Genomic DNA, 15,878 nt, shown 5'->3' on the forward strand with positions numbered 1-15,878 from the left:
CCCTTCCCACTGGAGGCTTTGGGAGGCAAGTACCACCTTCTTCCTCACCCTTATATCTAACCCATCACTGTGCCCTCTACATCTGAAGTTTCTTGAAAGGAAAGGGGATGTGATACACCCTAGGTCATATAGTGAGTATATTTAGGAGCTAGGAGGCCAAGCCAAATCCATGGCCACCAGCAACCCAAGCAGAGGATGGGAAGGCATTAGATACTGGCCACCAGAGTGGAAGCAGAAAAATGCTGGTTGGCAAGAGACAGATGAACTGAAGTGACTTTATATACAATCCCCCCATCCCCACTCCCTATATACATAGTCACATAGACACAGGGTCACTTCCTCCCTACTTGATAAAGCCCAGGAAGAGAATAATGAGAATTATTTCTAGAGTCTCAATCACCCCTCAATTCCCTCCTTCTGCAAATCCCCTCCAACCCCTTGTGCTTGTCTTTGTGTCCCAGCGATGACTCAGATGTGGCCCTGCCCTCTTGGAGTTCACCATGTAGAATAATAGAGGTGATGGCCACTATGCTAGAACTATGTCATCAGAGGGAACTGGGGGAGCACACAGAAGGAGGCAATCTACTTGCCTGGGTGGCACATGCAGTCAGAGAAGGATTTACAGCCACTTGAGTGAAGGTTTGGAGAATGACTAAGACAAGGGGACAAAGGACATTGTAGGGAGTCTGAGTGCCAGGAGCAAATACCCCAAGGAGATAGGACTTGTGATATTCAGAAGGCAGAAGCAGGGGAGTGTGGCTGGATGTGCAGAGAGAGGTTGGTGCCACAAATTCTTGGGGCCCCTTAAAGTTTGGCTTTTATCCTGAGAGCAACGGGAAGCCATCAAAGAGTTGCACGCATATAAACTATTAAACTGACTTGTGTGTGGAGACAAGGTGGGAAGGAAGGCAAAACCAGAGGCAGGGAAACCAGCAAGGAGGCTGGTCCTATAGCCCAGGCCTGCACTAGGGTGGTGGCAGTGGGCATGGACAGAAGTCTATGGATTGGAAGGCCATTTGGGACATAGACTTGACAGAGCTTGATGAAGGAGGAACTGTTGGTCCATCCTTTTGATCCCATCATCTGATAGGCCAACTTTTAGCCAACCCTATGCCGTCTGTTCGACGGCAGTTAAGTTCCTCACATAAGAGGCATTCCCTGGACCCACAGGCAGGGTTGGGGCTTCTTTTGAAGCTCCCTCCTTCCTAGTCCCCAACCCGGTGCCTTGCACATAGCAAGTACTCAGTAAGCATGATTCAATGACACAAGTACTCAAAAAGCACAAATGAATGACACTTATCAAACTGCACTGGTCCTAGGGGTCTGGATGTGTCACCTGTGAGGTGGCCCGGCTTGCTGACAAGGTGCTCCCAGCATGGCCTTCCAGGGTGAGAACTTCTCTAGTGTTGCCGGTGAGCCGGGCTCCCTCACTTTCTTCTTCTTCCCAGCCTCTGGGATTTCCTGTATGATCTCAGCCTCTGGCCCCCTTCCCCCCCTCCCCGCCCCTGTCTGGGATCTTCATCTGTAAAATGGATCTAGGAACAGTAGTTCTCGACAGAATTAACCCAAAGCATCTGTGGAAGTCATTGGCCTTGAACCGGGGCCAGATCGCGTCGGGTGTGGGCAGGGCGCAAGTAGGCAGCCGGGGCGTTCATGTGGCGGAGACCTCCCGGTCCGGAGCCGGGAGCCCAAAGGAATTTGCCTGGAAGTTTTCCACCGTGGCAGAGCCTTCTGGAGCTTGCTCTGTGCTCGCCTCGGGGTGCCCCGGCCTTGATTTCTCCAGTAGCCCCGAGGGGCGGGGCTGGGAAGGAGCGGGAGGGCCGAGGACACTGGCGGGAGAATGTGCGGAATGTGCCAGGCGCATCTACCTACCCCAAGAGAGGGCAGAGGAAGGGGGCCGGCCGAGGGGAGGGGCGAGGGGCGAGGCACTGGGCGCCGGTGAAAACCTGTTTGTTCTCCTGCGGGTGGAGCCCAGTCCGCGCCTCCTCGCTGCCCTGCACGCTCTTTGCTGCACCAGGCTCCCGCCGTCCCACAACCGCCGCCCCGGGCCCGGCCTGGCCTGGCCCGGTTGGGCGCTGTCCACCCGAGGGAGCCCGCGCCCCGTGTCCGCCCGCTCCTCGGCCCACCCCGCGAGCCGGGCACCTGTGCCAGGTAGGGCTGTCGAGTCGCCGTTGGCGCGGCCGGGTGGAGAGGCAACGGGGTGGGGGTGGGGGACGCCCCGCCCATACCCAGTCAGGTGGCGGGGACAGCTCAGGGCCTCAGTTCCCCCTTCCATGATCCTCACCCGCTCCAAGCATTCCTCCTGGGCTTCCACCAAGGAGGCAGTGAACTTGGTTTTCTGGTTTTCCCTGTAAGCAAAGAGAGTAAACTAGAGAGGCAGAGAAGGCTGGCCTGGTCCCTCTATTCCCACCCTTTCTGGAAAAATGATTTGATTGTTAGTGAATGGCCTGGGGCCAAGGTGCTGTAAGAGCTGACTGCAAGCAAAGGAATCAGGGCATCTCAGATCAGCTAGTTCACCCTGTGTCCATTTTATAGATAAGAAAGAACACTGAGACCCAGAGGCTGGCTCACCCTGGAGCCCAGAGCAGGGGGCTCGAGGGTTGCTTGTGATGAGCATGTGCTGGGCACAGGGCAGTCTCCTGCAGGGCTACCAGAAAGGTAGCTGCCCAGACAGAAGGCGCCGAATCAAGTGTCACTGAGTGTTATCAACAGGATCTGCAGCAAACGGGCTCTGTGGCTGAATTGTTTGGATGGGGGTAGGGGAGCCAAGAGCCTTGTCCTCTTTGGAAAGGTAGAGTGATACCTGGCCTCAGGAAGACTGAATGCTCAGCATCTCTGTCTGCTCTGCTACTTCCGAGCTTGGGGGCATTTGGGCAGCTCCATCAGTCCAAGGGGTAACACACCAGGCCTCCTCCCACCCAAGGCTGTTAGGGGTTCAGATGAGGTCAGTGTGAGCGGGCCTGGGCTCTGGAACATCTGAGATGTGGTAGGAATTGTGTTCTCACTGAGCTGTTTGCACTTAGATTTGACACTGTAGATGGCAAAGCATCTCAGGATCACACTCTGTGAACCCTGAGAGAGACATGCCCTCACACCCCATCAAGCAGTAGAGCCAGTCTTGCTTTGGTCTCATGGCCCTTTAGATTTCTGGTCATGGTACCTGGCTGGGGACTGGAAGCAGGATCCCATGAGCTGGGTCCCACCCAGCATGCCTGGTGCTCTTTGTGTTTCTGCCTAGGCAGTGGGGAAAGGCTCTGCATTCCTGCTCCTTCCTCACCAGCTCACATAATACTGGGCAAGTCTGGGAGAAAGGGGAAGCAGGAGATGTACCTACCTTCCCAGGGTCTCCACTGCCTCATCTGAAAAATCAAGGGCAGCCCAGAGGCCAGCTCAAAGGCCCTGGTTGCCGCTTAGAAGCAACTAGCTAGGACATAGATGTACAGACCAGGGGCCAGCTTGCTGGCTGGTCTTGGTGCCTGTGCTATTTGTTTCATTACCCCTGGGCCATAGGATGGGAAGGAGAAGACCCACCTCACTTGCCCTACCCACTTCCATCAATTATCAGCCCCAGCCCTTGTGCCTTCCTGGCCTGGACTTCAGATGCCCTGGCCTGCCTGGAGTCCCTATACTCAACTATTGTAAGCTGATGGAAGGTACACAGAGCAGCACACAGCAGGTGCTTCACATCTGTTCATTTCCACTCTTTGGACATCACAAGTCAGTGACAGAGGTGCCCCATTTCCATACTGGGTGCTGCAGCTTTGAGTAGCATAAACACAAGGGTTCATGGGAGCCTGGAGCAGGGGAGCAGCCCTCACTGGGAGTATCAGGGAAGGCTTCCTGGAAGAGGAGGGCTTGGAAGTAAGGGAAGGAGCTTGGCAGCTGCCAGGGCAAGGCCTATATATCCACTGGGGCTGCATGAGTCTAGCTTCCCCCGTGTTCCTGAAAGACCAAAGCCAGTTCTTCCTAAGCCCCTATATGTTCTACCCAGAGCTGGACAGTGGGGGCCTGGAGGGAAATCACAGGCAGGCTTTGCCCCAAGGAGTGACAGGCTAGCTGGGGAGATGGACAGCCACTCAGTAGGGAGCAATGACCAGCATCGAATTTGTCCACCTCACTTCCTTCTCAACTAGAGTCCAGATTTCAGCCACTGAAGACAGTGACCCCAGGGGTGGCTAGTGTTTCACCTCAGCTTCCCTCAGCATGCCTGGTGCTCTTTGTGTTTCTGCCTAGTGCCCATGTAGCCTCCTGAGATCTAGCAGGGCAGATAGGCATCAGCAGCTAGTCCCTGAACTGTCCTCAGTTACATGGCAAGAAAAATCCCAAATCTGACTCAATGTACTCTGGAAGCTGGAAGCCTGCCTTCTTCCTTTCCCACTCAGCCTCCACGGGTGACTGATCCCTTTGGTCTGGATCTTGCTTCAAGCCACAGCCCATAAGGTGCCAGCTCATGCATAACACCAGCTTTCTTTCTGCTTGCTGAGTCCTGAGGCTGCCCCACTGCCAGGCCCTCCTGGCATGGGACAGAATCATGGCTGGAGAAGAGGAGAGCCATTTTCCATGGCTTCAGAGCTGTGAGCAGCAACCCACATGGTGCCCCAGGCCTTTGGCTCCTGTGATTAGGATCCATCAGGGACTCTGTATTCATTTCCACTGTGTCTGCAGAGAGCTGGCTGATGCCAGGACAGGGGCAGTGCACCTAGGGGACCCACATGCCTGAGAGTGATGTTCAGGAGAGGTTGGCATCATTGCTTCTGAGGGTCAGCAAGCTGGCAGGAGACTAATGAAGTGGAGCAGAGAGATGAACAGTAGTAGAATGTGTGATGTACCAGGGAGGTGTCTTTACAGCCTAGTGGTAAGAGAGCAGCTCAGAGGTCAGATTGGGTTCAAACCCCAGCTCAGCCACCATCTAGTTGTGCAAACCTGAGCAGACCACACAACCTCCAGAGGCCTCGGTTTTGTCACCTGTACAGAAGGGAGGCTGAAGCCAGGAACACCTGCTGCACAGTGTCCTCCTCCAGTGACTGTGATGGCCAGGGCTGAGGGTGGGCCAGCTTGGGAGGAATGTGGGTTCCGCATCTAAAGAAAAATGATTTAAAAATCACTACCAGTCTGTACCAGTGAGGCATATGGTGTCTACCCACAGTTAAATATTTGCCACAAAACATTTAATTCTTAAATTCACTTCTGGATGCCTACTAAAATCTGATTTGCTTCCTTTTTTCTAATAATGTCTGCTGTTTTCATTTTTAACTGTTTATCTTGGATTGATTTAAAACGCACAGAAAAGTTGTGAGAATGATACAAAGAACTCCCTCAAAGTCTCATCTGGATTCCCTGCTGTTAACTTTTCTGATAATTTTCGTTAGGAAGGGGGAAGTTGACATGGGAGCACTTGTGTGACAGTAATGTTCATTGAGGAGCGGCCATGGAGGGGTCAGGGAGTGGACAGGGCTCGCATCAGTTCTTTTTTCCAAAAGGGAAACTGAGGCACAGAGAGGTACCTGCTCAAGACTCACTTGAGGATTAAGAATGGAGCCAGGTTACTTTGTCTGACAGATAATGTATGTGTTTGGTGAGTGTTTTCTGATTACTTGCCTGTGTTGGGCACTGGGGCACAGCAGTGAATGAGAACTGAGAAGGGTAGGGGAAGGAAAGCAGGAGGGACAGGTATGGGTGGAGAAGGGGCTGAAAAATGAAAGTCAAGAGGCCCTATGGATGTCATTGTCAAACTCTAATGTGGGGAGTCAGGAACTTACAGCTTAAGCGTATGTCCCAGGGGTTTTGTATTCTAGAGGGACCTAGAGGCCACTTTCAGAACCACTGTCTAGGTTTTTCCTGTGGGGAGTGTGCTCATTTCCAACTGCAAGAGGAAACCAAGAACTGGAGCCACTGGTGGTAGCGGTGGAGGTAGCTGTGGAGCTCTGTGGCCATGCCCTGGGTCAGGGAGGAGACCTGGCCTCTGGGACCAGTGGTGGGCAGGCCTCATGCTGCTGCAGGCTGTTGCTGGTGGTCCTGACCTTTACCCTGTAGTCTGGTTCCTGTGATAATTGGCTCAGCACACCATTTTCTGATGACTAGGTCAGTTTTCCAGAGAGCTTGATGTGGCAAGGGTTCCAATCATAAGAATGAGTGAAAATGCTTACACCAGGCAGTGCCTGGTTTAGACTAAAAACAAAACAAAACAAAACAAAACAAAAACCCAGAATTTGTCTCACCACTTCTGCCCGGTGAGCTCCCACTTATTCTTTCATTCTTTTGGGACGGCCTGAGCCAAGGGCACTTCCTTGGGAAATGCAGCACTCTGGCAGTGCCCTAGAAGGGCTGCTATAGGCTCCTGTCCGTCTGTCTGTCTGCCCAGTACCCAGCCTGGCTGTCAGGTCTCCATAAATGCTTGTTGAATAAATGAAAGTGTGGCCTTAGGCAAATTCTTTCTCCTCTCTGAGTCTCCATATTCTTATAAAAAAAAATGGGGACAGTGATAATAGGTAAGGGTGGAGCTCAGGACACTCTGGGTCCGGGGTGGACAGGAAGGGGAGAAAGTAGCTGGGAGGAGGCCTGTCCAAGCTCGGCTGGGGTGGGAGGTATTGTTGGGTGGGGAGAGGGGGCTCATTCCTCTTTTCCTCTTGAGCTTTACTCACAATCACCTGTAACTAGGACAAAAGGAATTCTTTGGCCAGTGTTAGTCAAGGGCAAGTGGGGGAGCGGGGACTTGTGTGTCACCAGGCCTGCTTTGGCAAAGGCTGAATAGGTGGCAACATTGAGGGTACAGGGGTATTCTTGAGGAGGGAGTTGGTTAAGGTGGGGGGTGGGATCTATGACCCCTGAATCCCTTTCAACCCCTTTGGCTGTCTGTGTGCTGATGGGGATAGCATCTCTGCCCTACTGGGATGAGCTTAAGACCACCTTGGTTCTTAGGTCCAGGGGGTGAGGAACCAAGCCAGCCCAGGCCTTGAAGGAGAGCTCCCAGGGTTCCTCTGGGCCTCTTCTCATGCTACAGCATGAGAGGTGGAGGCCCTGGAAACAGTGGGAATAATTCATATAGATGGCTCTGGCAAGGGGCTCTGTTTGGGGTAAGGGTTCATGGGCCCTGCTATCCCCATCGTTTTAACCCTGCCCAGACCCCTGGCCTCCACAAAGTATCTCATAGGACCCTGCCAAGAAGCCCTTGCTGGTCCCTGAGGCCAAGCTACCTCTGAAATGGACCAGTCACCCCAAGCAGTCACTTGTATCCAGCCTGTGGAAAACTAGAAAGTGGGCATAGGACAGCCAGAAGGAATCCTGGCTCCTCAAGAGTGACAGGCAGCCATGGCTCCCTTTACCCCCTTGGGGCTTGAACTCTACACTGCCTCTGAAGAGAGTTGGCCTGTGTCAGACCCTCAGCTGCCTTCCAGGGCCCTCCAGCACTGACGCCAAGAAGTCTAGATTCTGGGATGTTGGGGGTGGGCTGGGGGAAGGTGAAATTCCAGACTTTCATGTAGAACTCATTTACCTGTAAAGCACATTTACAAATACTACCCCCCCCCCCAGGCATTCTTTTTCCATATTACATTTTTCCCTCTGTAATCCAAATCTCCTCCAGCTCTTTTTTCCACGTGGTGCACCTCCTTCCTTCTGCCTCATTAGCCTCCACATGGGAGTCCCTAGGACTGGAGCATCACATGCAGGTCAAGGTGCTCTGTTCCACTGGGGCTCCTGGGAGCTGTGTGCTGAATAGCAGACTGGGGATCTCTGACATGACCCAGCTGCTCTGCCATCGCTCTGGCAGGCCTCTGAAGGGCCCCTTCCAGGAGGAAAGCAACCTGTCTGCTGATCGTCCTCTTGCCAGATGCTGAGACTGCGAATCAGGATGTCCTCAGTCATGAGACCTGGCCACAGGAGACCGCTTCATAACACATTTGATCATTCTAGCACTTGGCTGCCTGAGTATTGGCCTGGGTCCAAACCTAGACATTAGGCCAAATGCCTTCAGAAAAGACTGGGTGAGGGCACCCAAGCTGGGGGTGGAGGTCACACTCCCTGACTTTTGGCATCCCCAGCTCTTTCACACTCCATGCTATATCCTGCCTGTGGCCTCACTCCATTCATCTCTTTGTCCAGGCCTTTCTCAGCCTGGCATGTGGAGTGCATGCCAGCCTATTCTTGCACTTCCTGCTGCAGCCTCCTGGGAGAGCCTGTCCCATGGCCTGCCCAGTGTCTTAGGCATTTGTCCTCCAGGGGATGTTGCAGAGGGAGGACAGGACAGGGAGGGAAGCTCGCTGAAAACAGCACTGCATGGGGTCCCATGGACTTGCTGATGAGCAGATGGGCTGCACGGAGACGCATGCCTTCCTCCTATGACTAGGGACTTCATCTTCACCCAGAGAGAGTAAGTGACATGTCCAGTGACTTGTTTTGACAGAACTAGGACTTGGACCCCTTGTCTAGTGCTCTTTCATTTGTATCCGAGTTTGAACAGACATCACAGATGTGTGGCTTCTTGGCCTTGGCCAAGTCCTCCACATCTCTAGCAGCATGAGTGTGCCTCTCCCATGAAATGACAGATAATGAGCCCAGCTGGCTTGGCTCTACAGCTATCTGAACAAGCATGGTCTCCTACCCCCTTCTTGCTTCTGTTTCTGGTGCTTAGAGGGAAAAGGTAAGAGGCAGAGTCCTCTAGCAGGCAGGCTTGACTACCTTGGTGTTACCCTTCCCCTGGTAACCCAGACCACCCCAATCCTAGTATAGTTCATTACCCTGAAGGGGCTTAATAGGGGCCTCTCATGGGTATTTATGCACAAGGGAGGACTCTAATCTTGAAGCTCAAAGGCACTTGCTTGGAACACACCCAAAGAGGACCTAGATGTGCATTCCAGAAGGTGGATCTAAGGCACAGGGTCTTTTCTTTGAGACTTTCCCTCCATCCTGGGACCACTGATGGCTCTGTGTTCAAAGGGAGTGTTTACAGTGAGAATGAACAGGAGCCTCATCCCCATGGTCAGAATCCCCCATTACCAGTTGGGCCAGAAGGGAGGTATGGAGGGATTCTGGCCAGTAAAACTAGAGCCTTGGTGTTGTAGAGCCCAACTTAGGCTGTTATAGTAAGGCAAGAAGGAACAGGTATGACAGCTGGAGTCATCCTTGCAGGCTGTGTCTTTCCACTGTTTAGTCATTGATACCCTCACCCAATGATGGGGAGCCAAGGTCCCATGCAAAAAAGGAGTGTCCTTCCTGTCAGTCCAGCTGTCTTCTCTGAGACCGCCTGACAGTGCCCAGTGGAAGGATCAGAAGTGGCTGGATTTACTCATCTTAGAAACAAGTTGTTGAGAGACAAGGGACTTTTCATTACTTCACCTCTTTCCTCATGACCCAGATAGGAGCACTTATGTTTTTGCTGAAGTGATTCTGGGGCTCTGCCTCTCTTAGGGCTCCCTGCTTTGGAGTTCCATGAAAATGCTCACAGACAGGGGCGCCTGGGTGGCTCAGTCAGTTAAGTGGCTGACTTCAGCTTAGATCATGATTTCATGGTTCATGAGTTCGAGCCCCACATCGGGCTCTGTGCTGACAGCTCAGAACCTGGAGCCTGCTTCGGATTCTGTGTCTCCCTCTCTCTCTCTGTCCCTCCCCACTCATACTCTGTCTCTCTCTCAAAAATAAACATTTTTTAAAAATTGTTTTTAAAAAATGCTCACAGACAAACCTTTACTCAAACGTGGCCTGAGGTTGGCCCAGCAACTGGCCCATGCACCGGGCAGCCCAAGGCCTTGTAGCCTTCATGTATATGTCACTTACCACATCCATATTTTGTCACTGGGCTTGGCCACATGGGCCATGCTTGGGGTTGTGTCTTCTTGTCCTGTCCCACTGGCTTCCTCAGCCAACTCCTGACTCACACCTAAGGGGTCAACCCAGAGTTGAGCTGCAGGCTCAGGTTCCAAAAGACACAACTGCATGTGATCCCTGCTGGACGGGGATGGGGTCCACAGAAAGTTGGTACACATAGGGAAACACAGCCAGGCTTCCTCTCAGCCTTCTGGGTGCACATTGTCAAAACTCACCTCTGGGTAAGAAGTCCCACCTCTTACTCTTCTGTCTGTGGTGTGCCCACTCATGAGTGCTCACTGTGGCCAGCGCCCAGCACACACACATTCAGACAAGTCCCAACACCTGTGTCCTTTGGCTGCAGCTCCTTGGTGTGCAAAGCTAAGAGTGTTTTGTTCCTTTTCCCTCCCAGTTTGCCTTGGAGATCCCTGCCTGGCATTCAGCATTCCCTCATTCCCCAGCTACCCACTAGTTCAACTTGTCTCTTTTCACACAAGCCCTTGGTACAAAGATCCCAGGCCAGGGTCACTGGGGCTGGGGTGGGCCCATGGGATAGATGTCCAGGCTGTTTGTGTTCACAGGCCTAGCCACTTCACCTGCTCGTTGGTGTTCACCCAGTTGTCTGTAAGAAGCCAGCTTGTCCCAACTGTGATGGGGGAGGTGAGGAAGGGCATTTCCGTCCTGAGGCAGGCTAGCATGAGGGCAGCAGCAGCACCAGAGTGAGGACTCCAGGATGGGTGACACTCAGGGGCTGGAGACAGCCACAAGGGCAGATGCCTGTCCAGGTCCAGCCTGCTGTGGTGTCTGCCTGAGGTGGACTCTGCCCCTATTCCTTCTTCCTCTCCTATGGTTTCCTTTTCCTTCCAGGTTATTGGGAAATGCAGACATTTTTAGTGCAGTGTGACCGAGAATGGGATTAGCCAAGGGGCTGTGGGACTTGATGGCTCCTCTGGGACATGCTTCCTGGGCTGAGGCTCTAGGCCATTTGGCAAAGAGGTAGCTGCAAGGGCAAAGAAAAAGAAGCCTGCTTGAGAAAAAGGGTGTGCACAACATGGAGAGTCAACCTGGGTGGCAATTGTAGAAAATTTTCTCTGAATTAGTCTTCTCATCTTGGAGGCAGAGCACGTCCTTGTGGGGCAGAGGCTCTTCTCCTGCTGCTTCTCTCTCCATCTCTGTCTCCTCATGCATCAGCCAAGCATTTGCGTCACTGTCTTCCAACTCCCTGGCTCCCTCCCTCCTGCTAATCTGCCTGCATCAGCTCCAACTCCACTCCCTGACCACACCAGGCTTGCTGTGGCCTGGGGAAAACAGGCTCCTTGCACTCCCTCATTGGATCTTTCCTTCTCTCTATCCAATCAGGGCCAGAGGCCCCTTCCCTGGGAGGTTGCTGGAAAGCCTTGAGAGGCTTCAGCAGTTGGGAGGAAGGTGCATTCAGAGACCATCTGCATCAGGAGTGCCTGTCCCCATCTCCCCCCAGTCATCCTTGCTAAGGATGCTCCCCCCTGCCTACCCCAAGAGGCATCTGCAGGCTAATGGAAGAAGGAGGAATAAGGGTATGAAGGGCAAGGAGGGTGGGCTGGGCACCCATTTAGTGTCTGAGGTGGCCTGGCCTGCTCAGGAGGACTTAGACTTGGTCCTGAGCTGCCATGGGACAGGCTGGTGTAGTCTGGGTATATACCCTTGTTTGGACTTGGCACAAGGAGTTACCCTATGAAGGATAGCTAGGGTGGAAAGTGGCTGATAAGCCACCTGTTCCTTTGGTGGTCTAGGCCAGGCCCCTAAGCAGGGCAATATGACCATTCCTAAGGTACCAAAAGATTTCCTATCAAGGTAGAAACAGGAGCTGTACTACTGAAAGTGTACACAGAGAGGCTATCCAAACTAGAAATGCACTCACACGGGCCATTTGGAAGATGAAGACACCCACCAACATCATGACACCTAAACTATGGGATGGAAAAGAACTGGTACCAAATTCTAGTGAGTGACACATGCTGTGGCTTGGGAATATCCTGTCAGGAGGAGACCCAGCGAGCAAGTCCATGGGCTTGGTGGCTTGGCGCCACTTTACAGATGAGATTGAGGTCCAGGCAGTGGGACAGTGTCACAGCCATGTGAAGCCACTTAGGGATGAGGAGCAAAGATATCAGCTGTCAATCCAGGTGGCCCTTCCTGATGTGCCAGGGAGGCCTAGGAGGCTGTGCAAGAACCCAAGTGCCCCAAGGAAGAGTAAGACTAGAAGTAAGGTGGGAGATACCCCCCAAAATGCATACCTGTTCTCCCTCCCACCCAAGCTGTGTGCAGAGAAGACCCAGGATCCTGGAGGAGGCTGTGTGTGTGCCCACGGGCATCAAGGCTCTGCTCAGAGCAGCCCAGAGGGACCCTAGAGGCACAGGGCACCTTCCCCAGGATGTCTACCCCAGAGGAAGGAGAGAATTCCCCATGCATCCATTGGCTCTCCTCACTTCCCAGTCCTTCCTTGGCACTTTTCACCTTGCGTCAACTTTGGAGATCCATCATTACCTATCCAAGCAGCCTCAGCTCCCATTTCATTTGGTTAAATGACTGTTTGTTTAGTCTTTTAAGTAAATAGCACCATCCTACACATCTTTTTGTTTAAAAGCTTTCTTTCACTTAATGATATATGGAAACCATACACATGAAACTTGTTAAATTACATCGTATATCCATATCATTTGTAATAAGTGCATAGTATTTGCTGGAATCATGTATCATAGTATGTTTAAATATCACTGTTGGAAATTTACATTATTGCCTAATTTTCACCATTATACTCAACACTGGGACACCACCCCTCTTGTATACTTTGTTCTGCTTACTCATTTGTCTCCATAGGAGAGATTGCTGTGAGGGGAGCTTCTGGACCAATGGTCTTACCCTCTCAAGGCTTTCAAAACATATAGAGATTTGTCTTCTGAAAAGATGAGTCCATTGATCTGCCCACCAAAAGTATGTGAGTGCTGCCTGGGAAACATACTCCTGAGTGGTCTGCATCCCATTCTTCAGAGCTGTTCCTGTCTCTAGTGAGGGTTTTCCCAGCTGTCCATTGATTGGGGATGAAGGTGATGGTGGGTCTGAGAAGAGACTTGGGTCCAAGGAGAGGTGGCAATGTATGGTTAGTCAAAAGCATGGCTCCTGCCAGCCTTCAGTGCAGAAAATCAGTGCAGGGTATGTGTTGGGTGTGTGAGGGGATGCTTCGGTTTTGTTCTTGCTGAGGCTGGTAGAGGGAGCAGGTCTTGTCTGGGAAGACTTTGATCAACAGTACCAAGGCATGCAGGTCAGATGAGGGGAGAGTCCCCAGGAGCAGGAGCAGGCAAGACAGGTGGGCCCCTGAGGTAGAGGCAGGGCTTAGCTCAGCAGGAGGAGTTGAATGGCATACCAGGTGGGAGGAACCAGCATAAGCAAAGGCATGAGAATTACTGTGGTAGGGCCACCTTCTACGGATGTTGAAGTACATGGTCTTCTTGGAGCACAGTGTCAACATTGAAGGTCATTTGTGAGAAAAGTAACTGGGTCTGGACACTGGAGAGTTTGCCCCCAGGCTTAGAGACAATGGACAGCCAGCAGAAGCTCAGTGAAAAGTGAGGGCTGATGTGGGCCAAGCTGCGGGAATGAGGCACAGATGAAGCAGGTGCAGGGAGAGGAGGGACCAGTGAAGTGGAGGGAAAAGCCAACTCTGCAGCTGGGACATTGATTCATACCTCATGTGTCCATCTGTCTGGCTGGGGCGCATCACTTTAAAGGCTCCTTGTTCCAAAGAGCTGCCTTCTTCAAGCCCATGGGAAGACTCTACTTCTTGACTTTTTCAGATTTACTGTCCCATCAAAAGGGGACATTTGACTTCTGAGATGTAGCATCAGCCCTGCTCTTTGCCTGGTGAGGTGAGGCATAAGCCTTGAGTCTTCTGACTGAGGTCTTAGTTGTGTGGATGGGACCTAAGGCAACTCCACCCTCCCTTGCTGTGGGCTCTTACATGTATCCTTGCCCCTTTGGCCAGGGAGTTCCCAGTGGTCCCTCTGCCTCTGTCATTCTGCATGTGTGTGAGTCTATCCTGATTTTGGAGGTGGCTTATTTGGTTCTGATTTGGCAGGAAACTTCTAGGCAATGTGGTCAACAGGTTTGTCAAGAGGAAACTGATGAATTCCTGAAGGAACTTAAACACTCAGCAGTAGGAGGCCCTGAGCTGAGGCCCAGAGGTGAGGTACTGGCCCAAGGTCTCACAGTCAGTCAGCAGCACCAGGAGACTGAGGGGCCAAGATCCTAGGTAGCAAGTGTGTCTGTGTGTCCTGCCCAGTGGGGCTACTCCATGGGCTGCTGGGATGGGACAGTTGGATGTATGTGGTCTAAAGATTGCTTATGGAATGAGTTCTGCTCAATATAACTCTGATGTGGCAGCCTTGGTGGAGGGGCTGAACAGCAGGGCTGCCATTTGCTGTGATGAAGTGCCATTCCTGGCACGCATCAGGCTTGGGCCTCCTGGGCTGCTCATTCAGTGCAATTTATGGGAAAGCCAGCTCTTGCTAACATGGCAAATTTGGTTTGATCTTGGCCCCTGCGTTAGCCATTTTAGTGTGCCCTTGACCTCTAAAGAAACATGTCCAGGCCTTGCCAGCTGGCAGCGGCCGGGGGGGGGGGGTGTGGGCAGCGGGTAACAGGCTCCTAAGGGAGAGGCTGCTCTGCCTCAGGACTATGCCAGCAGGGCCAGGGCCCCTCATTCCCATCATGTCCACTTGCCGGAACCTCTAGTCCTTCTATTGAGGCCCACAGGGCTAGTTGTGGCAGGCCAGAGCTGGGATTAGACCCACGATATGGGCCTTCCATCTGCATTTAGCATTGGGCCGTTCCCAGCCTGGACAGTTGGCTTCCTCACCCCAGCCTCTTCTGAGACAAACATCTTCACAGTGCTGTGAGGCTCTGGAGGTCACTGTGGTCCACCTTTCACTGGCTACAGGAGGGAAACACATGGCTAAAGGGCAGAGAAAAGACAAGGAAGGAGAGCAGGGCAAGAATAGAGAGAGGAAGAGAAAGCAGAGCACAACAGCAATTCCTTACCAGATCCCAACCCTCACCTGGTCCCTGAGCACTACTAGAAGTTGGCAGGGGGGCCCTGGGCTTTCCCCACTGGAGATGAAGCAAACCCGTGAGCAACACAGGGCTGCACACTCTCAGGCTTGGTGGTTTTGATTGAGGACAGCTGACAGTCCCTTGTCTCAGTGAAGACAGGTTGAAACTCAATTGCTCCTTGGCTCCTGTCCAACTGCCCTGCGATCTTTGCTGTGCGCCAGGCATTTTCAAGAACATTGGTGCATTCTGCCTTCATGGCAGTCCTGAAGGGTAGAGTTTTTAAAATCCCATGTTACAAATGAGGACAGTGAAGCAGACTGGACACATTAGCTGACCTGCCAAAGGTCTGTCAGACAGCTACTAAAGAGTGAGAAAGATAATCCAACCCCAAAGGAACTGGTCTCCCAGCCCTCACCCTTCCTTTAGTCCTTCTTTCTGAGCCCACTAGTGCCAGCCCTCAGGAAGCCTACCCTGTGGAGGTTCCACTGTTTCCCCTCTCTCCCCTACACTCATCTGGGCCTGGAATCTGGCCATCAGAACTCTCTAGGGGGGTTGTGGTTTGCCCTTATAAGCTATCTGTTGAATAGACAGCTCCATAGCAACCCATTCCCCATGTGAGCAGCTCTGGGCAGACAGGTGGTTTTACTATCAGACAATGACAGGTCCAGTGTGTGCTCACTCCCTGGCCTCTTCCCACCACCCAAACTCCAACAACTCTTGCCTCCTTATACCCAAAGGGCAGTCAGGGACCACATGATGACCTGCAAGCCATTATAAATGCATGAAGTGACAAGCCATGTGCTTGCCTTTGTCCTCAGGAGCCCTGTTGAATCAACTGAAAAGGGATCTACAGAGCAAGCACCATGAGTATCTCAGCTCTTGGAGGCAGCACCAAAGGTGAGGACTGCACTCCCTCTTCTCCCAGGCTTGGTGTGTGGCCTGCCCTGCAAGGGCCACAAGCACGGCAGCAGAGAGCAGCATATTGGGAGGAC

At 52.5% G+C, this 15,878-nt stretch overlaps 1 protein-coding gene across 20 annotated transcripts in view; it reads left to right on the forward strand.

Annotated features, from left to right (window-relative positions):
- Positions 1-15,878, forward strand: part of ZNF185 (zinc finger protein 185 with LIM domain) — a 95,342-nt gene that overhangs the window by 28,996 nt on the left and 50,468 nt on the right. For 3 of the 20 annotated variants that reach the window (XM_019824452.3, XM_019824457.3, XM_019824463.3), the window contains exons 1-2: positions 1,928-2,151; positions 15,705-15,783. In XM_019824452.3, the coding sequence (XP_019680011.1) occupies positions 15,750-15,783 (34 nt within the window). In that variant the 5' untranslated portion in view covers positions 1,928-2,151; positions 15,705-15,749. Of the gene's footprint in view, positions 1-1,924; positions 2,152-15,704; positions 15,784-15,878 lie in introns of those variants that run through there. The other 17 variants (XM_019824454.3, XM_019824459.3, XM_019824460.3 and 14 more) reach the window with 10 other exon arrangements.

This window comes from Felis catus, chromosome X (genome assembly GCF_018350175.1).
Source record: "Felis catus isolate Fca126 chromosome X, F.catus_Fca126_mat1.0, whole genome shotgun sequence".
Taxonomy (NCBI): Eukaryota; Metazoa; Chordata; class Mammalia; order Carnivora; family Felidae; genus Felis; species Felis catus.